At 41.8% G+C, this 25,243-nt stretch overlaps 1 protein-coding gene across 1 annotated transcript in view; it reads left to right on the forward strand.

Moving 5' to 3' along the window:
- Positions 1 to 25,243, forward strand: part of NUP210 (nucleoporin 210) — a 1,597,588-nt gene that overhangs the window by 881,204 nt on the left and 691,141 nt on the right. Inside the window, 1 exon segment of the mRNA XM_053721041.1 lies at positions 22,750 to 22,812. Within this exon segment, the coding sequence (XP_053577016.1) occupies positions 22,750 to 22,812 (63 nt within the window).

Consider the following 25,243-nt stretch of genomic DNA (forward strand, 5'->3'; position numbering starts at 1 on the left):
TCAGTCCACGGGTCATCATTACTTCTGGGATATTACTCCTCCCCAACAGGAAGTGCAAGAGGATTCACCCAGCAGAGCTGCATATAGCTCCTCCCCTCTACGTCACTCCCAGTCATTCTCTTGCACCCAACGACTAGATAGGATGTGTGAGAGGACTATGGTGATTTTATTTAGTTTTATTTCTTCAATCAAAAGTTTGTTATTTTTTAATAGCACCGGAGTGTGTTATTCCTTCTCTGGTGGAGTTTGAAGAAGAATCTACCAGAGTTTTTACTATGATTTTAGCCGGAGTTGTTAAGATCATATTGCTGTTTCTCGGCCATCTGAGGAGAGGTAAACTTCAGATCAGGGGACAGCGGGCAGTTTAATCTGCAAAGAGGTATGTAGCAGTCTTTATTTTCTGACAATGGAATTGATGAGAAAATCCTGCCATACCGACATAATATCATGTATGTATATTTAACATTTGAGTATTCTGGGGAATGGTACTTCACTGGAATTACACTGTGTATATAAGACTTTAGCCTAATTGCAAAGCAACAGGTTTTTTAATAACTCTTAATTTATGTTAAACGTTTTTGCTGGAATGTAAAATCGTTTCCATTTTCTGAGGTACTGGGTGAATAAAATGTTTGGGCACTATTTTTCCACTTGGCAGTTGCTTGATCTAATTATGACAGTTTACTGATCTCTCTCACTGTTGTGTGTGAGGGGGAGGGACCTTTTTTGGCGCTTTTGCTACGCATCAAAAATTTCAGTCAGAAGCTCATTGTTTTTTCCTGCATGTTCCGGTTTATCTCTACAGAACTCAGGGGTCTTCAAAGCTTTTTTGAGGGAAGTAATCTAACAGAGCTGTGAGATTATAGTTGACTGTGATAAAAAACGTTTATTATTTAACTTTTTGATGCCATCAGGGTTAGTTTTTCTTTGCTAATGGGAACAAACCTTTGCTAAATTGTGTTTTGTTTTTCAAAGTTTATTGATTTCAACTGTTATATATCTTTCAGTGCTTCTTAAAGCACAGTACGTTTTTTTCATTGTGTTTTACTTGAATAATATTTCCAAGTTACAAGTTTATTTGCTAGTGTGTTAAACATGTCTGATTCAGAGGATGAGACCTGTACTATTTGTGCCAACGCCAAGGTGGAGCCCAATAGAAATTTATGTACTAACTGTATTGATGCTACTTTAAATAAAGGTCAATCTGTACAAATTGAACAAATTTCACCAAACAACGAGGGGAGAGTTATGCCGACTAACTCACCTCACGTGACAGTACCTGCATCTCCCGCTCGGGAGGTGCGCGATATGGTGGCGCCCAGTACATCTGGGCGGCCATTACAAATAACATTACAAGATATGGCTACTGTTATGACTGAGGTTTTGGCTAAATTACCAGAACTAAGAGGCAAGCGTGATCACTCTGGGGTGAGAACAGAGTGCGCTGATGATGCTAGGGCCATGTCAGATACTGCGTCACAACTTGCAGAACATGAGGACGGAGAGCTTCATTCTGCGGCTGACGGTTCTGATCCAAACAGATTGGATTCAGATATTTCAAATTTTAAATTTAAGCTGGAAAACCTCCGTGTATTACTAGGGGAGGTGTTAGCGGCCCTGAATGATTGTAACACAGTTGCAATACCAGAGAAAATGTGTAGGTTGGATAAATATTTTGCTGTACCAACAAGTACTGACGTTTTTCCTATACCTAAGAGACTAACTGAAATTATTACTAAGGAGTGGGATAGACCCGGTGTGCCGTTCTCACCCCCTCCGATATTTAGAAAGATGTTTCCAATAGACACCGCCACACGGGACTTATGGCAAACGGTCCCTAAGGTGGAGGGAGCAGTTTCTACTTTAGCTAAGCGTACCACTATCCCGGTAGAGGATAGCTGTGCCTTTTCAGATCCAATGGATAAAAAATTAGAGGGTTACCTTAAGAAAATGTTTGTTCAACAAGGTTTTATATTGCAACCCCTTGCATGCATTGCGCCGGTCACGGCTGCAGCGGCATTCTGGATTGAGTCTCTAGAAGAGAACCTTAGTTCAGCTACGCTGGACGACATTTCGGACAGGCTTAGAATACTTAAGCTAGCTAATTCATTCATTTCGGAAGCCGTTGTACATTTAACTAAACTTATGGCTAAGAATTCCGGATTCGCCATTCAGGCGCGTAGAGCACTGTGGCTAAAATCCTGGTCAGCTGATGTAACTTCTAAGTCCAAATTACTTAATATACCTTTCAAGGGACAGACCTTATTTGGGCCCGGTTTGAAAGAAATTATCGCTGACATTACAGGAGGTAAGGGCCACGCCCTGCCTCAAGACAAAGCCAAATCTAAGGCTAGACAGTCTAATTTTCGATCCTTTCGGAATTTCAAAGCAGGAGCAGCATCAACATCCACTGCTCCAAAACAAGAAGGATCTGGTACTCGCTACAGACAAGGCTGGAGACCTAACCAGTCCTGGAACAAGGGCAAGCAGGCCAGGAAACCTGCTGCTGCCCCTAAAACAGCATGAATTGAGGGCCCCCGATCCGGGACCGGATCTAGTGGGGGGCAGACTTTCTCTCTTCGCCCAGGCTTGGGCAAGAGATGTCCAGGATCCCTGGGCGCTAGAGATAATATCTCAGGGATACCTTCTGGACTTCAAATACTCTCCTCCAAGAGAGAGATTTCATCTGTCAAGGTTGTCAACAAACCAAACAAAGAAAGAAGCGTTTCTACGCTGCATACAAGAACTATTGTTAATGGGAGTAATCCATCCAGTTCCACGGTCGGAACAGGGACAGGGGTTTTACTCAAATCTGTTTGTGGTTCCCAAAAAAGAGGGAACTTTCAGACCAATCCTGGATTTAAAGATCCTAAACAAATTCCTAAGAGTTCCATCATTCAAAATGGAGACTATTCGGAGAATTTTACCCATGATCCAAGAAGGTCAGTACATGACCACAGTGGATTTAAAGGATGCTTACCTTCACATACCGATTCACAAAGATCATTACCGGTATCTAAGGTTTGCCTTTCTAGACAGGCATTACCAGTTTGTAGCTCTTCCATTCGGATTGGCTACAGCTCCAAGAATCTTCACAAAGGTTCTAGGTGCTCTTCTGGCAGTACTAAGACCACGGGGAATTTCGGTAGCTCCTTACCTAGACGACATTCTGATACAAGCTTCAAGCTTTCAAACTGCCAAGTCTCATACAGAGTTAGTACTGGCTTTTCTAAGGTCACATGGATGGAAGGTGAACGAAAAGAAAAGTTCACTCGTTCCACTCACAAGAGTTCCCTTCCTGGGGACTCTTATAGACTCTGTAGAAATGAAGATTTACCTGACAGAGGACAGGTTAACAAGACTTCAAAGTGCTTGCCGCACCCTTCATTCCATTCAACACCCGTCAGTGGCTCAATGCATGGAGGTAATCAGCTTAATGGTAGCGGCAATGGACATAGTGCCATTTGCTCGCTTACACCTCAGACCACTGCAACTATGCATGCTAAGTCAGTGGAATGGGGATTACTCAGACTTGTCCCCTTCTCTGAATCTGGATCAAGAGACCAGAAATTCTCTTCTATGGTGGCTTTCTCGGCCACATCTGTCCAGGGGGATGACATTCAGCAGACCAGACTGGACAATTGTAACAACAGACGCCAGCCTTCTAGGTTGGGGTGCCGTCTTGAATTCTCTGAAGGCTCAGGGACAATGGAGTCAGGAGGAGAGTCTCCTGCCAATAAACATTCTGGAATTGAGAGCAGTTCTCAATGCCCTCCTGGCTTGGCCCCAGTTGACAACTCGGGGGTTCATCAGGTTTCAGTCGGACAACATCACGACTGTAGCTTACATCAACCATCAGGGAGGGACAAGGAGCTCCCTAGCAATGATGGAAGTATCAAAGATAATTCGCTGGGCAGAGTTTCACTCTTGCCACCTGTCAGCAATCCACATCCCGGGAGTGGAGAACTGGGAGGCGGATTTCTTAAGTCGTCAGACTTTTCATCCGGGGGAGTGGGAACTTCATCCGGAGGTCTTTGCCCAAATACTTCGACGGTGGGGCAAACCAGAGATAGATCTCATGGCGTCTCGACAGAACGCCAAGCTTCCTCGTTACGGGTCCAGATCCAGGGATCCAGGAGCAGTCCTAATAGATGCCCTGACAGCACCTTGGGACTTCACGATGGCTTATGTGTTTCCACCCTTCCCGATGCTTCCTCGATTGATTGCCAGAATCTAACAGGAGAGAGCATCAGTGATTCTAATAGCACCTGCATGGCCACGCAGGACTTGGTATGCAGACCTGGTGGACATGTCATCCTGTCCACCTTGGTCTCTACCTCTGAAACAGGATCTCCTGATACAGGGTCCTTTCAAACATCAAAATCTAACTTCTCTGAAACTGACTGCTTGGAAATTGAACGTTTGATTTTATCAAGACGTGGGTTTTCTGAGTCAGTTATTGACACCTTAATACAGGCTAGGAAGCCTGTTACCAGAAATATTTACCATAAGATATGGCGTAAATACCTATATTGGTGTGAATCCAAAGGTTACTCTTGGAGTAAGGTTAGGATTCCTAGGATATTGTCTTTTCTACAAGAAGGTTTAGAAAAGGGTTTATCTGCTAGTTCATTAAAGGGACAGATCTCAGCTCTGTCCATTCTGTTACACAAACGTCTGTCAGAAGTGCCAGACGTTCAGGCTTTTTGTCAGGCTTTGGCCAGGATTAAGCCTGTGTTTAAAACTGTTGCTCCGCCATGGAGTTTAAACCTTGTTCTTAACGTTTTACAGGGTGTTCCGTTTGAACCCCTCCATTCCATTGATATAAAGTTGTTATCTTGGAAAGTTCTATTTTTAATGGCTATTTCCTCGGCTCGAAGAGTCTCTGAGTTATCAGCCTTACATTGTGATTCTCCTTATTTGATTTTTCATTCGGATAAGGTAGTTCTGCGCACTAAACCTGGGTTCTTACCTAAGGTAGTCACTAACAGGAATATCAATCAAGAGATTGTTGTTCCTTCTTTGTGTCCAAATCCTTCTTCGAAGAAGGAACGTCTTCTGCACAATCTGGATGTAGTTCGTGCCCTAAAGTTTTACTTACAGGCAACTAAGGAATTTCGACAAACGTCTTCCCTGTTTGTCGTTTACTCTGGTCAGAGGAGAGGTCAAAAGGCTTCTGCTACCTCTCTTTCTTTTTGGCTTCGTAGCATAATTCGTTTAGCCTATGAGACTGCTGGACAGCAGCCCCCTGAAAGAATTACAGCTCATTCTACTAGAGCTGTGGCTTCCACTTGGGCCTTTAAGAATGAGGCCTCTGTTGAACAGATTTGCAAGGCTGCAACTTGGTCTTCGCTTCATACTTTTTCCAAATTTTACAAATTTGACACTTTTGCTTCCTCGGAGGCTATTTTTGGGAGAAAGGTTCTTCAGGCAGTGGTTCCTTCTGTATAAAGAGCCTGCCTATCCCTCCCGTCATCCGTGTACTTTTGCTTTGGTATTGGTATCCCAGAAGTAATGATGACCCGTGGACTGATCACACTTAACAGAAGAAAACATAATTTATGCTTACCTGATAAATTCCTTTCTTCTGTAGTGTGATCAGTCCACGGCCCGCCATGTTTTTTAAGGCAGGTAAATATTTTTTAAATTATACTCCAGTCACCACTACACCCTTGGTTTCTCCTTTCTCGTTGGTCCTTGGTCGAATGACTGGGAGTGACGTAGAGGGGAGGAGCTATATGCAGCTCTGCTGGGTGAATCCTCTTGCACTTCCTGTTGGGGAGGAGTAATATCCCAGAAGTAATGATGACCCGTGGACTGATCACACTACAGAAGAAAGGAATTTATCAGGTAAGCATAAATTATGTTTTTTAATTTCCTTCCACTTCCTGATCTCCAGTGCGGTACAGGGTAACAGCACATTGCAGAAAAGGTAAGTCAGGGCTTAACAAATGTATTCTAGAAGTGTAGGAGCCAACCAAAATACTTAGACAGATTTTTTTTTGTTCTTTAATAAGTGTGTGTGTGTTTATATGTTGTGTGTATGTTGTGTGTGTGTGTATATGTTGTGTGTGTGTGTGTATATTTGGTGTGTGTATATGGTGTCTGTGTGTATATGGTATGTGTGTGTATATGGTGTGTGTATGGGTGTGTATGGGTGTGTGTGTGTGTGTGTGTGTATGTGTGTGTGTGTATGGTGTGTGTGTGTATATATGGTGTGTGTGTGTATATATGGTATGTGTGTGTGTGTATGGTGTGTGTGTATATGGTGTGTGTATGTGTATATGTTGTGTGTGTGTTTGTTTATATGTTGTGTGTGTATGTGTATATGTTGTGTGTGTGTGTGTATATGGTGTATGTGTGTGTATAGTGTGTGTGTGTATGTTGTGTGTGTGTATATGGTATATAAACAGGCTGTACATGAACCTGTGCTCATGCACACTGAGTAAGAGCAACAAACACAGCAACACCAGCTTCTTAAAGACACTGCAGAAAAAATTTCACTAAAAAAATCTCATTGCAGAAAATGAAAAAAAGTTCTTCCTCTGGACCACCTGATAGTCCCAGGCAAAGGGAGTGTCACCGGGAGTCTAAGCTGAGTCTTTCAGCTTTTTGTAGGCCAATTCCAGCTCCCATTCCTGAATACTTATAAAATCCAGATCAGCTTGTAGCGAGAGATTCAGCAGTCTCTCTTGGTACTCGCTAATTTCCTCCAGTGTCTGTTCTGCCTCTCTCCCAATGTCTGGGTCCTCTGTCAGCTTTTTAAATAGCAATCCAGGGCCGCAAAAGACGTCTGTGGGGATACCATCCTCCATCCATGGCTGTACTTGCATAGCATAGCATACCATGGGAAGGCCCTGTAGCCATCATTCAGCTCCATCTCTGTCTGGACCAGCCCATCTAATGCAGATAGCCATTCCTCCCTGGGCTGCTCTCCCAGGAAAGACACTCGTAAGTCCAGCTGGAGCCAGTAGGTTTCCTCAGCAGTGGGGAGGACCATTACACGATAGTCTTTCTCCTGTTGAAGAGCCTCCCTCTAGAGTTGCCGGCGGATAATGTCCCTCCATCCCAGCTTGTCCTGTGCAGAACCAGGACCATCCAGCTGGGCCAGCGGCTCTTGCACTCTCTATAGTAACTTGGCTTCCATGGTTGCAGGTTACTGTGGCACTTCTCCTCTGTCAGCAGGAACCGTGTGGAAGAAGCAGATCCCACCGCTGCCAGCCAATGTGACAGACCTGGATATCCCAACTGGGTATCTCCGCCTAAAGGTCCTGCTTCCTCCCCGGAGCCTGTAGCTGTATAGCTGGAATGTGTAGCTATAGATCGGAGAGAAGTTATTATAGCCAGAGCCCACCCAAATAACCAGACAAGACCAGTATCCAGGTGAAACACAAACAGAGTTTATTGAGAAAACCACACAGCTTTTATATTATCTTAATAAGAGCTTTATCTGATCCCATCTTTCCTGAACTTCCAGACAGACTGGCGCCTCCACAGGAGTCAGTCGCATAGAGACCCCACAGTTTCTAGGTTGTGGTTTTGGGGAGATCCCGGGGTAGCGATGGAACGTCCAGGGTGTCGTTGGAAAGCTCCTGGTCCCCAGATGCCACAGTTCAAAAAGCGACATGATCCGTTACTGGGGACCGGAGTTACAGCCTGGCAAATATACTCAGGAACAGCCTAATGTGGGGGGTGTCCAAACCCCCAATTCCCGAGCAAGCTCCCTCTCAGCACTCACCCCAAACCCTGTTCACCAAAGACCTAGCAAATACCCAAAATAGAGTTGCTCTGGGGCAAAGGAACTCTGGAGCAACCTAGGTTACAGTTAAACGGGTCTTCGGGTAGCCTGGCCGGCTAGTAGCTCCAGAAGCCCGGTCGGTCAGAAAGGGGTCAGACGGTCAGTGATCAGCTCTTCCATGATGAGGTGCAAATAGTGAAAACATAACACAGTGAGAGTTTGGGTCATCCCATAAGCCATGAAAGAGCCAAAAACAATATAATAATCTGTATGCCAGGTATTAGGGGGGTAGTATGGGGGAAGCATTGGCAGCCTGGTATCCATGACAGTTTGTCTGCCAATTCTTTGAAAGTACAAATCTCTGCTCTTTCTGTTTATTTCACAGGAAGATTGCTAATATTTCTTATATTGACTGTTTTGTCCAGGCTTTGACTTCATATTAAACCTGTTATTAAATCAATTTTCCCTCCCTGGAGTCTTAATTTGGTAAGACTTTGCAGGCTCCTCCTTTTGAGCCTATGCATTCTTTGGACATTAAACTACTTTCTTGGAAAGTGTTATTTTTCTTGGCTATCTCTTATCTGCTATAAGAGTTTCTGAATTGTCTGCTCTCTCTTGAGAGTCTCCTTATCTGATTTTTCATCAAGATAAAGCTGTTTGGCGGACTTCATTTATATTTTTGCCTAAAGTTGTGAATTCTAACAACATTAATAGGGAAATTATTGTTCCATCCTTGTGTCCTAATCCTAAGAATACTCTTGAAAGATATTTGCATTCATTGGATGTGGTAAGAGCTTTGACATATTATGTTGATGCTACTAAGGTTTTCAGAAAGACTTCTAGTCTATTTGTTAATTTTTTTGGTTCTAGAAAAGGTCAGAAAGCCTTTGCCATTTCTTTGGCATCTTGGTTTAAACTCCTGATTCACAAATCTTATTTTGGGGTGGCCAGTCTCCACCTCAGAGAATTACTGCTCGTTCTACAAGATCAGTTGCAACATCTTGGGCTTTTAAGAATAAAGCTTCAGTTGATCAAATCTGCAAAGCAGCCACTTGGTCTTCTTTGCATACCTTTACTAACTTTTACCATTTTGATGTTTTTGCTTTGTCAGAAGCAACTTTTGGTAGAAAGATTCTTCAGGCAGCTGTCTCAGTTTGATTCTAGTGCCTATTTATTTAAGTTTTTAAAAAAAAAAAAAAAAAATTTTAAAAGAAATAATATTTTTGGATTTAATTTCTCAGCAGAAATAGCTGTTTCAATCTAAAGGGGAGGAGAGTCCACGGCTTCATTCATTACTTGTGGAAATTAAGAACCTGGAAACCAGGAGGAGGCAAAGACACCCCAACCAAAGGCCTAAATACCTCCCCCACTTCCCTCATCCCCCAGTCATTCTTTACCTTTCGTCAGAGGAGGTTGGCAGAGAAGTGTCGTGACATTCAGAGTAGTCTCTTATGGAGGGACGTACTCTTCAGAATGGGACTGGAGTTTTAAGTAGTCCTGTCAGCCTCTCAGTGAGAGCTTGGGTGAAAGTTAGAGTCCGGAGATGCAGGGAGAGTCTTTCTGCGAAACCATCCCGACTCATTTTTACAGCTCCATAAGCAATCAGCGTTCACGAGTTTCGCTGCCTGCTCTGTACACTCAAGTCCATGTCAGGAGCGATGCTACTACACTGTCACACTCGAGAGGCTGTGTTCCTGTTCTACAGCATAGATTCTGGTAAGATCGTTACATTTATTATACACATAATAATAACACAGAAGACAGGGTCACAGTGTGATTCCTTTTCTCTGTATAGATTCAAGGGTTAATATCCCTGGTAGGGGGATTATTGAACAGGGGGGTTCTATGCATACTATTGTTTATTGTGTCATTGCTGTGATATGTGTGAGATGAGGCTCTGGCAATGGGTGGACTTTTAGTTAAATTTCTGGGAGTATTTTCTCCCTAGTGCAGGGGCAGTCCTGCGAGGCATTCCTTCTGACCGGGTGTGGCCTATTTGACTTCTGCTTGACCGGCGGATGCAGGAGACAAAGTTTCTGTGGTCTGGGTCATAGAAAGTGGTGAGTGCCCCGGCCAACGGAGGTTATAATGGTGCCATTTTTCATATAATACATCTAGTCCATAACAAGGACGCAAGCTATGGAGGACTCTGACGCTTTGGAAGGTACTCCCTCTTTAACAAAGTCTCATACCTGTGTTTATTGCCAGGAGGTTCTGGTAGATCCGCCTGCTCAACTATGTTCCACATGCCTTGATAAAGTTATGATATCTTGAAAGAATAGTATGTCTAGTACTACTGAGCTGTCCACCTCTGAGGGTTCCTCGTCCAGTGAGGTGCGTTCCCTAAATTCATCTCTGATTACACATGCAGCGTGCCAGTGCCCCGGGGCATGACCATTTCTCCTACCGGAGAGAACCGTTGGCCGCCAGATTTTGCGGATCAACTGCAAATGGTGGTGTCTAAGGTGATTAGTGCCTTACCACATTCTGCTAAACGCAAGCGTAAGGTAAAATATGGCGATCTGTCCCAGGGGTCATATTCTCCAATGGATATTTCGGAAAGATCTGCTGAAGAGGACGACTTCTTCTGGGTCAGAGTCTATGTCGTCTAAAGCTTCGACTGCGGAGGAGCCTGACTTAGGTTTAGGATGGAAAATTTGCGCTTTTTGCTGTAGCAAGTGCTTGCTACTCTCTAAGTTCCGGAACCAAAACTACCAGAGGAACCTTCGATTCCTAAGATTGATAAAGTATATGAGCACAGGGTGGTGCCTCAGACCTTCCCGGTTCCTGTTAAGATGGCTAACATTATTAAGAATGAATGGGAGATATTAGGTTCTTCCTATTCCCCTTCTTCCTTTAAAAAGCTGTTCCCCATCCCGGACTCTCAGCTCGAGCTATTGGGGACTGTCCCTAAGGTGGATGGTGCTATCTCTATGCTCGCAAAGCGGATGACGATTCCTCTTGAGGATAGTTCGTCGTTTAAAGAGCCCATGGATAAAAAGTTAGAAAACATGTTAAGAAAAATTTTTCAACACACAGGGTTTGTTTTTACAGCCGGCAGCGGCCGTAGCTGCGGTAGCCGGAGCTGCGACATATCGGTGCGAATCTCTGTCAGACATGGTCGAGAGGGAAACTCCCCTCGACAAGATACAGGATAGAATTAAGGCCTTGAGGGTCACTAATTCTTTTATTTGTGATGCCAATATGCAAATCATTCGTCTGAATGCTAAGGTATCAGGTTTTTCCATACTAGCCCGCAGGGCTCAGTGGCTAAAGTCTTGGTCTGCGGACATGAACTCTAAGTCTAGACTGCTATCCCTTCCCTTTCAGGGAAAGATCCTGTTAGGTCCAGTATTGGACTCGATCATATCCACGATTACGGGAGGCAAGGGCGCTTTCCTACAGCAGGATAAGAAGGTTAAGCCTAAGGCATCTACTTTTGTCCCTTTCGTGCGGACAAGGCCCATCGCCAGCAGCCCGCAGCGAAAGTGGATCAGCCCAAGGGCACTTGGAAGCCGACTCAGTCTTGGAATAAGTCTAAGCAGAACAAGAAGCCCGCCGACACAAAGTTGGCATGAAGGGGCGGTCCCCAACAGGTCACCGGACCAAGTAGGGGGCAGATTATCTCTCTTCTCAGAGGCCTGGTTGCAAGATGTTCAAGACCCTTGGGTTCTGGAGGTTATTGCCCAAGGATACAGGACAGGGTTCAGATCTGATCCACCCAGGGGCAGATTCCTCCTGTCCAATCTGTCTTCCAGACCAGAAAAGAGAGACTTCTTTCTAGAATGTGTGAGGGATCTCTCTTCTCTCAGAGTTATTGTACCAGTACCCCCAGCAGAAAGGGGTTTAGAGTACTATTCAAACCTTTTCGTGGTCCCAAAGAAGGAGGACACGTTCCGCCCGATTCTAGATCTAAAATGTTTAAACTAATTTCTGGCTGTTTCATCGTTCAAAATGGAAACAATCGGATCTATTCTGCCCCTAGTGCAAGAGGGGCAGTTCATGACGACAATAGACTTGAAGGATGCCTACCCTCATGTGCCAATCCACAGGGGTCACTTCAGGTTCCTGAGATTTGCGTTTCTGGACCAAAATTTCCAGTTTGTGGCCCTTCCCTTCGGTCTAGCGACGGCCCCGAGAGTCTTCACAAAGGTTCTGGGGGCGCTACTTGCAGTAGCCAGATCCAGAGGCATTGCTGTGGTGCCCTATCTGGACGACAATAGATTCTATATCCATGACGATATTTCTCACACATCAGAGACGCAGGAAGATTGCATCCACCTTCCTTGCCATTCAGTCCTCCTCCAGTCCGGGGGAATGGTTTCTCCATCCCGAGGTGTTTGCGGAGATTTGTCACAGATGGGGGATGCCGGAGATAGATCTTATGACGTCCAGACTCAATTGCAAGCTACCCAGATACGAGTCGCGGTCCAGGGATCCCCAGGCAGAGCTGATAGATGCCTTAGTGGTGCCTTGGGGGATCAACCTAGTTTACAATTTTCGAATTCTTTCTTCAGTGTGCGGCGGGCGATCGCATGAAGAGGAACCTCCACGCCTTCGCCGAGGACCGCTGCCGCCGAGGATCGCCACTTCTGGGAAGACCGCTCCGGACCTCCGCGCCGCCTTCGCTGTGGATGAAGATGATGGACCCGCCTGGAAGAAGATCTTCTCCGCCGGTCTTCTTAAACCGTGAGTACCTATTTGTGGCTTTAATGTTAGTTAGTTTTTTAATTTTTGGGGGGGTTTAGTTTTTTAGATTAGGTTTTTTGGGGGGCAAATCTCAAAAGAGCTGAATGCCTTTTAAGGACAGTGAAAAAGAGCGGAATGCCCTTTTAAGGGCAATGCCCATACAAATGCCCTTTTCAGGGCAATGGGTAGATTAGGTTTATTAGTGTTAGTTTTTTTTTTATTTTGGGGGGTTTGGTGTGTGGTGAATTTTACTGTTGGGGGGATTTGGTTTATTTGTAATGTAAAAGAGCTGTTAAACTTAGGGCAATGCCCTACAAAAAGCCCTTTAAAGGGCTATTGGTAGTTTAGCATTAGATTAGTGTTTTTTTTATTTTGGGGGACTTTTTTATGTTCATAGGGATTAGGTTTAGTTTTTTTATTTTGGATAGTGTTTATTATTTTTTGTAATGTTAGCGTTTTTTATTTTATGTAATTAATTTTTAATTTGTTTTGTAATGTAGTAATTTATTTTTATTGTAATTAAGGGGTTAATTTAGGGGGTGTTAGATTAGGGGGCTAACTCATTAAATTAGCTTTTTACGTTGTGTAGGAATTAATAGGTAAATTAGGTGTAATGCGTTGTGGGGGGTTGGCGGATTAGGGGTTAATAGATATATTAGGTAGTTTGCAATGTTGTGGTTTGCGGATTTAGGGGTTAATAATTTTATTAGGTAGTTGTTTTTTTTCTTAATACTTCGTGCGGGCGGTTAGTCTATTTTTTTCTTAATACTTTGTACGGTCGGTTAGTTTTTTAAAAAAAATTCTTATTGCTGGTGCTTAGGTTATTTTTTTTTAAAATGATTATTGCGGGCGGTTAGGTGTTTTTTTTCATACTTATTGCGTGCATTTTTTTTTTTTTAAATACTTATTGCGGGCGTTTTTTGTTGTTGTAATGCTCCGTTTGCCTTCGCTGCATCCCGGTGGTTTCCGAAAATGGCAGTGTGGTGAAAGAATCCACCACTTTTGGAATCCACCTGGATGCAGCTTTGCTCTGCCAACATTCCTTTGAGGATGCGTGCTCAACTGCCGCCGCCGACAGACATTACAAACGCAATTATAGTATAGATATGCCTTATTGGGACGGGACATTTGGCTATTGGAGAAGCTTTACAAATTGGAGGAGCTTCGTAAACAACTACAAATATAAAAAATATGTAAGTGAATATTAAGTGATTAATATACCACATCCAGGTCCCTTAAATTAGACTGTAATTATTTTGTGTGTGCATTCCAAATTTAATTAACCCCTTAACTCCATGTGACGACACATGGTAGTCATCCACAGTAGGGGGCTGATTTATTAAATTGCGGCATTTATCATTGCACAAGCATTTCTGGTGAAATGCTTGTGCAATGCCACCCCCTGCACATTTGCGGCCAATCAGCCGCTAGCAGGGGGTATCAATCATTACGATCGTATCTGATCTGGTTGATTGCAGTCCGCCACCTTAGAGGTGGCGGATGAGTTAGGAAGCAGCGGCTCGCGTGGAATGAGAAGCATATGCTGCTTAGTAAATCGGCCCCAATGTGTTAAGTGCGAATGACAACCACATGTCATCATCTGGGGAGGTTCTTTTGAAGTTCATCATCTGGTGGTCAAGTGAACTGACATCTTCAGGGGATTGTGGAAGTGGCTGGCAGCTGCATAGGATGGATGGGGTATTTTAAGTCCTAGAAACCCCACTGTTTGAAAGGCAATCTCCTACTTTTTCAGATGGTGGGTGTCACTGGGATTAATATTTAATCACACATTTATTAAAAATTTAAACTCCCCACATTTTCCCACCACACTAAACTTCGGAAAAAATAAGGTCTTTTGATATCTCTTTTGTATCTATTTTACAATATATGTTATGTATTCCACAACCAGTTATGGTTTGGCTGTCTGCTGCTTATTTGCTTGTGAACAAGTGTCTATTGGTAATGTATTAAACATTTTAGACACTCTTTAGCTATGTTATGGGCACATCCGTTTATCATGCAGACACTGAGCATTGATCATAAATATTTTCATTGATAATGTACATTTTGTATTTACTTTCTAAAGTAGACACAGTCTCTGCTTATTCTGGAAATAGATTTACAAGTATCTAATGTGTACCTGTTGATCTATATGTGCTGCTCCTGTAGTCTGTAAGAAGGTATGTGTATACCACAGCTGCTACTTATATCACATACAGATTCACTAAGCTTCGTATACATTTTTATTTATTTTTGGATTCATCAGGAAAAATAGTTCTGATTATCTGATTATCTTTGTCCTTCAAGAAATTAAGAGTTTTGCAGAGTCCACCTTATTGACCAGTGGCCCTATCTCAAACATCCTTTTGAGTTTGTAGCCTTTATATAGGGATTTGGAGAATAGGGGAATACATTAATCCCAGTACCTGTCTAACGACAGGGTCAAGAGTTTTTACCCCAAGTAGTTAATTGTAGGGATTTGTAGTCCTGTTTCAGTTGTAACATTCCTAAACATGTTGGTCAGGGTTCCCACTTGTATAATGGGAACATCCCTCACTGTTTTTTTTAAACTTGTTTTTATTGAAGTTTTATACATTACAGGAATATCAAGTGAAGAGCAATAAACGGAACAAAAGTTATCCGGTACTTGAAAAATATATGGTTAAGCTTCATATTCTTGGAACAATAGTCATTTTCAGAGTTTGAATCAATCCCCACAAAGAAAAGGGGCTTGTTGACCAGGATATTAGATCCCTCTGAATGTAACTGAAAAGTGTTTTTTAGTTAAAGATAAACAATGGCTGGTGATTGGGGGTGAGGTTGATACCGAGGTATTTTAAGGCCTTATGTTGAAGTTTAAATGGGCATAACATAAGTATGTTAGAGTGTTGAGTTCTGTTTTGGTGAGGTTAATTTTCAGAAATTCTGACTTAGAGTTATTAATGGAAAAATAAGAGAGTTTACCAAAACTTCTTTGTAACTGCGGGAAGGGAAGAGTGGAGATGTGAGTGACAACAAGATGTCATCAGCATATAGGGAGTTTTTAAGGTTGTTTGCTCCTAGGGGTATTCCTTTGATTTCAGTGCCTTGACATATGCAGGCTGTCACAGTAGACTATCACTCTATACCGTTGTTTTACTGGGATCATTTAAATGAGCAAAACGAATCATGAAATAAATTGTAATTTATTCACTATCAATAGGCAAACACACAGAATTACACAAAATACAGAAAGAACACACTTACTTTGGGGGCTAGGAGAAAAACGACACTGTTCTATCAGCCACAGTCAATCCAGGTAAAATAAATAGTCCTCTTGCACAGTCTTGTTATAGGCCCTTAGAGAGCTCTTGGTTAATCAACCCCTAGATAGTTCAGGCAACTTGGAATAATTCTCTCTTTATTTCCCATGCAAAGTGCTTTTGAAAGTTGCCCATCTCTCTTATCAGCTCACAACACACCCCCTAGCGATGATCTTAGCAACCAATCGTAACCCAGCACACAGATGGGCATCACTGTTAACAGCTGTCAGTCACCTGAGATTGTAGTCAGTCTGGCTAGCTGGACCCTTTTGATCTGAGGATGTACAAATGCAGTCATTTCCGTATCATTTTGAAGTGCCAGATCTGAGGGTAAATAGATGGACCGTATTCCACTTTTGTCTCTAGAAGATTAACTGTCATGAGTAATTAACTCTCTGCTTTGAAGCAGCCTGCTCAGATATGTAAATCAGTCTTCTAAACAGAGACTGTGAAACTCTATCTTTGTACACTGGCCTGTGACATAATTTGTACAAATAGCAGCACACCACTGTTATTGACATGCATGCATGAGAGGCAGTCCCCAAAACACATTTTGGGGCCTGCCAGGTGGGCCCAACCCCCCATCAGTGAGCCTTGGCACTCACTCTTCCATCACACCTCCCCCCTAAGATAAGGGCAATGTTAAGGCCGGCTCATCTGGCGGTTTAACTCACCTGACCCTGCGTGTGGCAACTGTCTTATTGGGGCTGTCCTGTCTGGAGAGTTCATCCGCATTTCCATGTTCACTGCCTTTTTTGTGCTGAATAGAAAAATTAAATTCTTGTAATGCAAAACTCCAATGCAGCAATTTACCGTGCTCCCCAGACACCCTTTGCAGCCAGCTCATGGGGTTGTGATCAGTGATCACGGTGAAGGTCCAGCCGTAAAAATAGGGCTGCATTTTGCATAGTGCCCACACTATGGCCAGACATTCCTTCTCAATAGTGGCATAAGCCACTTCTCTGGGTAGCAGTTTGCTACTCAAATACACCACGGGGTGTTCACTTCCCTCCTCCCCCACCTGGCTGAGCACAGCCCCTATGCCTAGCCACAGGTCTTCAGCACCTGAAAGGAGTTTTCACAGGTGGGAGACTAGGCTACCAGACTGGGGCGTCGCTTTTGGGTCAGATCTGTCTTGGGTTTGGCCAGGGCACTATACTGGGGCACAAATTTCCTGTAATACCCTGCGGTGCCTAGGAAAACCATAACTTGCTTCTTTGTTTTGGGCACTGGCAACTGAATGAAGGCTTCCACCTTAACTGGTTCTGGCTTCAGGTGCCCACCCTCCACCCGGTGTCCTAGGTACAATACCTCTGCCATACCAACTTGACACTTGGTTGGTTTCAGGGTCAGCCCTGCTTCTTGGATCCGTTTAAGCACGCAGCTACATGTACTAAATGGGTCATCCAAGTATTCCAGAGTGTACCCCTGCATCCCCTCTAGTAGGTGATTGACCAGGCGTTCAAAGGTAGCCGGGGCATTCCTCATTCCAAATGGCATCACTACAAATTCAAAGAGGCCACTTGGAGTGATGAATGCTGACTTCTCCCTAGCCTCTGGGGTCAGCGGAATCTGCCAGTAGCCTTTTCTCAGATCCATAGTAGTCATATACCTTTCCCCCCAAACTAATTTAGCAGCTCATCCATGCGAGGCATGGGGTAGGCACCTGACACATTCTGAGCATTGAGCTGCCAATAGTCCACACAAAACCATGTGGTTCCATCCTTCTTAGGTACCAGGATTACTGGGCTAGCCCAAGGACCTTGAGACGGTCTTATTACACCTAGGGCCAGCATCTCCTCTACTTCCCTCTCTATACTGCCTTTCACCTCTGTGGATACCCGATAGGCATACTTATGCAAAGGTTTCTGATCACCAGTCTTTACTGGGTGATTGGTAATATGTGTCCTGCCTGGCTTGTCAATGAACAGAGCCCTGTACTGTTCTAACATAGCCTGCGCTTGCATATGCTGCTGCGCACTAAGTTGGGTCCCTATCTCTACCTGGGTCACTGTGCCCCCCTGCCTAGCTTCCCCTAGGAGGTCAGGTAGAGCATTGCTCACCAGTTCCCCCATCGGTGGACTACAGATAGCCATAACTGATGCCACACTTGGTGCAAAATACTCCTTAAGCTTATCTAACTGTAAAACATAGTTGCACTCATTCATTGCTCTGAGGACTGGGTAAGATAAGGGGGATAGATTGTTAAATGTTCTCATGGATAACTTCTAGTCACAATTAATAGAGGAGCCAACTAGGAGTAAAGCTACATTGGATTTAGTGCTATCAAAAAAAAAAGATATAATATCAAACATAGAAGTCAAAGAACATGTGGGTAACATGGTCACATTTGAAATCTCTTTTCATATGCAGTGTCTTAAAGGTTTAACTAAGACTTTTAATTTCAAGAAAGCAAAATTCAACGATTTAAGGAAATCATTAAATAATATAAATTGTGAAAATGTATTCTCTAATAAAAATACAGAGGATAAATGAATAATTTTTAAAACTTTGTTAAATAAATATACATATCAACAAATACCATATGGTTATAAAAATAAAAAATCAAAGCCATTGTGGCTAAATAAAAATGTGTTAAGAGAAATTGGGAAAAAACGTAGGGCATTTAAATTATTCAAAGAAAATAGTACAGACTCAACATACAATATTTATAAGGAATGTAACAATGCATGCAAAAAAGCAAACAAATTAGCCAAAATTCAAAATGAAAAATTAATTGCAAAGGATTCTAAGTCTAACCCTAAAAGGTTCTTTAAGTACATAAATTGCAAAAAATGTAAGAAGGACAATATAGGTACATTAAAATGTGTGGAGGGTAGTATGATACATAATGACAGGGAGAAGGCTGAGGTACTTAACCAGTTTTTTTCTTCAGTATACACAAGATCGGAACCATTGGATGATACTTTGGAACAAAATAAAACATGCCAGTCCATACCATTAACTGGGTTATGTTTAGAGGATATCAGGAAGAAACTGGATAATATTAAGTTAAATAAAACTCCAGGCCCAGATGGAATACACCCAAGGGTGTTATAAACAAACCTCTACTCTTAATTTTTCAAGACTCATTATCCTCAGGCATGGTACCCCAGGATTGGCGTAAAGCTGATGTGATGCCACTCTTCAAAAAGGGAAGCAGGGATGATCCAGGAAGCTATAGACCAGTTAGTCTGACATCAATAGTGGGGAAGATATTTGAAGGGATTATAAGGGATTTTATTGATGAGCATATTCGTGTAAACAAGATTATGAGTTCTAAGCAGCATGGTTTTAGGAGAAATAGATCATGTCAAGCTAATCTAATTAGATTCTACGAGGAAGTAAGTAAAAATATAGATAAAGGGTAATCAGTTGATGTGATATACTTAGATTTTGCAAAGGCATTTGATACAGTGCCACATGAGAGATTAATGCACAAAATTAAGAAACTGGGAATAGCTGAAAATGTTAGCTCATGGATAAATAAGTGGATAAAAGATAGGGAGCAATGAGTAGTAGTAAATGGATCATACTCAGATTGGACAAAGGTAATCAGTGGAGTACCCCAGGGATCAGTACTGGGCCCTGTTCTTTTTAATATTTTTTATAAATGACTTGGAGCAAGGATTAAATAGCGACATCTCTATTTTTGCAGATGATACTAAGTTAAGTAAGGTCATTAGGTCAGAACAGGATGAACTTTCATTACAAAGGGATCTGCAAAAATTAGAAGTATGGGCAAGTAAATGGAAAATGAGATTTAATACGGAAAAATGCAAGGTTCTACATTTTGGAAGGAAAAATAAGCAGGCAACATATTTTTTAAATGTTACAAGACTTAGCCAAATAGAGGAGGAAATGGATTTGGGAGTAGTAATAGATAACAAGCTAAAGTTGGGTGCACAATGCAGGGCAGCGGCTTCAAAGGCTAATAAGATACTAGCATGAATTAAAAGAGGCATTGATTCAAGGGAGGAAAGCATAATTCTGTCACTATATAAAACCCTGGTAAGACCTCACCTGGAGTATGGAGTGCAGTTCTGGGGACTGAACGCAAAAAAAGATATTTCAGAACTAAAAAAAGTTCAGAGAAGGGCCACAAAGCTAATAAGGGGATTGGAGAATTTAACCTATGAGGAGAGGCTAGCCAAACTGGGTCTGTTTTCTTTAGAAAAAAGGTGCTTGAGAGGTGACATGATTACTTTATATATTTATAAAAAAATAGGCAGACACTCAAAATTGCAAGAAGTTCCAAAGGCTTTACTTCAAGGCTGCAGTACAACACAGAGCAACGTTTCGGGGCTTACACCCCCTCCTCAGGCTCAATGATTACTTTATATAAATATATTCAAGACACATAAACAGAGATGGCAGAAGCTCTGTTTATTCAAAGAAAATTGTTTCTGACAAGAGGTCACAATTTAAGGTTGGAGGAAAGGAGATTAAATCTCCTGCAACGGGAAACATTTTTTCATTGTAAGAGCAATACAATTGTGGAACTCATTACCAAAGGAGGTAGTGAATGCCAATACCCTAGATACATTTAAAAATAGTCTGGATACATTTCTGTATATAAACAAAATTCATAGATATGATTGCTATTATTAAATGGCTCACCTTTTAGTGGGGTTATTTAAGCTTAACTGGAGCTTTTTGTAAGTATTTTAGATTTGTATGGGTTGAACTCGATGGACTTCGGTCTTTTTTCAACCTTATCTACTATGTATTGGTGAAATTACCAACAAAGAGTGGGCTCTATATCACAGAGGTTCAGACCTAAATCGCTCTGGCGTTGTCTAGATTCAAAGATGCCCTTATTGTGAACAATAAGCATACAACTATATGTGAATTTGTGGACGTTAATATTTGCGCCTGTCTGTACAACATTATGTGTTATCTATTTTCTGGTTGCAGGTCTGAAATGTATCTGCTGCATGGCGGGCTCGCAAACAGCCTCCTAACATGAATATGTATTTCTTTACTTGAGTCCATCATATGGAGAATACTTTTAGCACATGTTATATGTAGAACTAGCTGTTTAACACACATTTATAATCGTTCTCACCACTTCCATGACCTACCATTAGGAATAATCTACAGAGCCACTTTTAGCTCCTCGTTACTACTTGATCCTTAAATCTTACAGCAGTTACTATAGTAAGGTGTTCAATGGCTCACACTACTAGTTAAGGTATGTCACACACTCACTCTAAGAAATTAGATATGCTAGATACAAGCTCCCTCCCTACTATGTTATGCTTTATCACCCTATGTACATTAGTCCTCCTATGTCTTTGACAGTTGGTATTTGTTGTGTTTAACGTCTGCATTTGATCTTGATTTAGGAATTGTATGAAAGTACTGTATATGTTGTTAACACAGTAGCCTGTAACTCTGAAATATATTCTAAGCAATGTTACTCCCCACAGGTTACTATGCTTATGTTCCATGATGGAGTCGCTATTGCTCATGGATATGTCTGGATTCATGTATTCCCCCATAGTCCCTCGATTTCAGCACCTAATTAAGAACTAACTTAGTCCAATATATATTCCAGTATGTCCTGAATGGGTGTCTAACTGTGTAGATTTAACCCTTAGTAGTAACCCCCGGTAGCCTTTACACCACGTAGCCTTTCATACCCCTCCCATTAAAAGAACCCCTCCTTGCAAATTTTTTCACACCAACCTAGACAACATATATTTCTAGACTTCAATATTCCATTATACTTCACTCCTTATTAAAACTGCCACACCTTCAGAATTACCCACTAGTTTTATAAATAGTCACTGCCCTGGACCTGCACATATTCTAAGGTCTAGACCATTAATGGAACATACTCCATCCTGCCTCTAATATTTAGCTTCTCTTTTTTTTTATTATCATTATTATTATTTCCCTTCTCTTTTCATTTAGATATCATACTAAGCTAACAAAGGCCCAAATCCTACCCCTTTCCCAATTTAGAGCACCTCTTGACTACTGACCCACCCCAAATTATTCATAGGCTATTCCACCACACCATGTATTCTCAAAAGAAGATAATATAAAATTAGAGGTTCAAGATACCTATCTATTGCAATTCACTGTGATGCTGTTACTTTCCTCAAATACTACTTGTGAGTTCTAATACTTGTCACTTGTGTTTTATTCCTGTTGTATATTACGCACAACCTCAAAAAAAAAAAAAAAATCCCTTTATTAACCATTCCCCAGTTTTGCATAACCAAAACAGTTATATTACTATACTTTTTACCTCTGTAATTATCTTGTATCTAAGCCCCATGATTTAAGTTCTTTTGACAGACTTGTATTTTAGACAATCAGTGCTGACTCCTAGGTAACTCCATGGGCGTGAGCACAATGTTATCTATATGGTACATATGAACTAATGCCCTCTAGTTGTGAAAATGCATTCAGATAAGAGACAGCCTTCAAGGGCTAAGAAATTAGCTTATGAGCCTCCTAGGTTTATCTTTCAACTAAGAATACCAAAGAACAAAGCAAAAATTGATGATAAAAGTACATTGGAAAGTTATATTTTGACAGGCTCAGGAATATTTTGACAGGCTTTCTCGACATTGCATTTGCGCCGAGTCAACTTTGGCTTGTATGACACAAATGACGTCTTCACAGATGCAATTACACACCATCTTTAGCTCTCTGAGCTTGAATACTGATGCATGGCCCTCACAGGGTATGGGCGTATGCCGCAGAAAAACAGTAATAATTTTTACTAGAAGCATTTTTGCAAATGGAAGTACTTTGTAAAAATACTTCTATTTCATTTTCAAATGCACACATGTACATTTCAATATTAACCTTTCTATTCCCTAGCAAGTGATTTTATTCAGCACAAGAACATGTTATACATTTTAAAATTTCCTGTTTGTAAGCTGTAATAAAAAAAAAAAGTAAGATAAATGTATATCTTCAAGTAGTTGAATTTAATACCAGTAACTACATAACGTTTTGCAGAACAAGCTAATAAAAGCTCTTTATTTTATGGAATTTCAGGTTTTCCCACCATTCAGACTGTTTCCAAGGAAAGTTGTACTAATTATTGGTGCAGTGATGCAGGTATGTAGTATTTGTATATCTTTATTCTTTTACAGTATTAGTATAGTGAAGCATTGTTTTGCTTTGACTTTTGGCTACTAATGTATTTTTTCACGTCTATTCATTCTGCATTGCATGTTTTCCTTTACAAATGTCCTTTAAAGTAAAGGTAAATTTTTGTGCCTATGAAAACCCCTATTGTTTGTTCAATATCATTGCAATGCAGTTGCTAACTTTTTTTTACAGGTTCAAAGTATTTTTTGGAAGATATATAACTTTTATTTTTTCTACCGTTTCTTATGAAACTCCTCCCCGCTGCTACTTCCGCTTTTCTGTGACTCATCGTAGAGAGATGTCCCACCCGGTCTCTACGTCGGCAGATTGTGCGTGCACGTTAAAAAAAAATTCTGCGCACGCGCAACTTTCGGCAGATAAATAGTATTCAGCTGCTGTTTCCGGCAGAAATACAAGATAGGTCGCACGGAGCATGCGCGTCTCGCGAACGAGCACGGTGAGTAGGGGAGAAGATTACAGTTGGACGCATGCGCTCAGTGCTCGTGTGATGTAGTAGTGGATGGGCTGACCACCCCGGGGGGGGGGACACAGATTGGAGGACACTGTAGTCGAGTGTCAATCAATTATTGCAAAATGTCGGGCGGAGAAGAAGTTGTTGTCGGCTGCTACTTATAAGGTAGTAATATCGATTATATAAAACAATATATGAAAAACGATGAATGAAACTCGGGCTGATTTTAGATATACTTTAAGAGGTCGTTAACGAGTGTGCTCAACTTTACTTTGCCTTTAATACCTACATCTAAAAAAAATAAAAAAATAAATAAATAAAAGCAAGTCTTATTGATATATAATTTCAATATTAACCCAAGCAACACCAAGACCCTTGTGATTTCCAAACAAGCAGCGCACATTTTAAACTTTGTTGTAACAGATCCAATTAACTCCATTATTTCCTGTATCAGCACTAGAATGCAAACAAAAGATGAATTTCAACATGATGACATCCATGACTAGCAGAAGATGTGGAATAACCACAATATTATGCATTTAAAATGTATTTAGGGATAGATTACAAGTGGAGCACTAATTTATCACACACGCACATTTGCCCATTTACGTGTGCGTGAAAAATAACCAGCCATTACAAGTGGCAATTAGCGCTAATAAAATTAACCATAGATCAGATTTCTGGTTAATTTTAAAATTGTGCCCCAAATGCCCCTAAAATAAAGTGGTATGTATTTAATAAAAAAAAAAAAAATTGTAGCATTTTTATTTTTTAATAAAATAACTGCACCAGGCAGTTTTTGGAGGCTAAAGTTGGCGGGTGTGGGGTGTTAGAAAAAAAAAAAACGGCACTGAAAAGTGCCTTTACATTGTGGTCTATGGGAACTGTGTGTTCCAGTAATATATATGTATATACTTGTATACATATATATTTATGTGTTAATATGTTTATATATTGAAATTGCAATTTTGCTCTCCACTCGTAATCTGGCCCTTAAAGCTCAATTTATCAATCCATGGCAGACAAAGGCGTACATATTCGCCCCTCTCTGCCCGAGCTTTCCTCTGGCAAGCAGCATTCTGCTACCAAATTTTAACATTGCATGCAAGTGCTTCTTGCAACCCTGCCTCTACTGATTATAATGTATTTGAGATTGATATTCTCCACCTAAGGGGTGACGAAGAGGGTTGGGAAGAAGCGGTCTGACGACTGCTGCTTGATAAATCGCGATTGAGACCGCTAAGGGGCGTATTAATGGAGAGGCCAACAAGGCCGGTGCCTAATGCAGCAAATTTTGGGGGGCGGCACTTCTCTGTTGGCAGTGGCACTAACTGAATATTCATCCTGGATTTAATTTTTTATTTTCTTTTTTGCCGGGCGGAGATTACGTGACTGGCTTTTCGTCGAGGTCACGTGACGTTTTAAAACATCCGCCCACCTTACTGTCTATTAGCACGCCGCACATTGGAGGGAGTCATGCACGTGCGCATTTGATCTCCCAGGCAGCGGTGAGAAGAGAAGTCGAGTCGAGATGTTACGTGAGTGATCGGTGGAGCGGAGCCTGAGGAGGACTGCACTGGAGAGTGGAAGGGGCTGACCTGGCTGACTCGACTTAACTCAGGTAGGACATGGCACGCACGCCACAGCATTGCAAGCCAAAATATCTCACGCTGACAGAGTCAGAGGACTCAGTGTGAGTGTTGTACTACAGTACTTGTCTTTGTTGAGGCACTGTATTAGCTGTGCCATGCACTGTGGCTTAATGCCGGCCGCCCTCCTCCTCTGTTCTGCTATTTTATTGGCAATGTTTACACAGTATGTGTGTGACTGTGTTTAACAAACTGATTGGTCATTGATATCAAGAAGAGACAGTATTGAGGGAGGGTTTCACCTCCTGGAAGCTATGTTGGCTATTCAAACATGTTA

The sequence above is a fragment of the Bombina bombina genome, chromosome 7, assembly GCF_027579735.1.
Source record: "Bombina bombina isolate aBomBom1 chromosome 7, aBomBom1.pri, whole genome shotgun sequence".
NCBI lineage: Eukaryota > Metazoa > Chordata > Amphibia > Anura > Bombinatoridae > Bombina > Bombina bombina.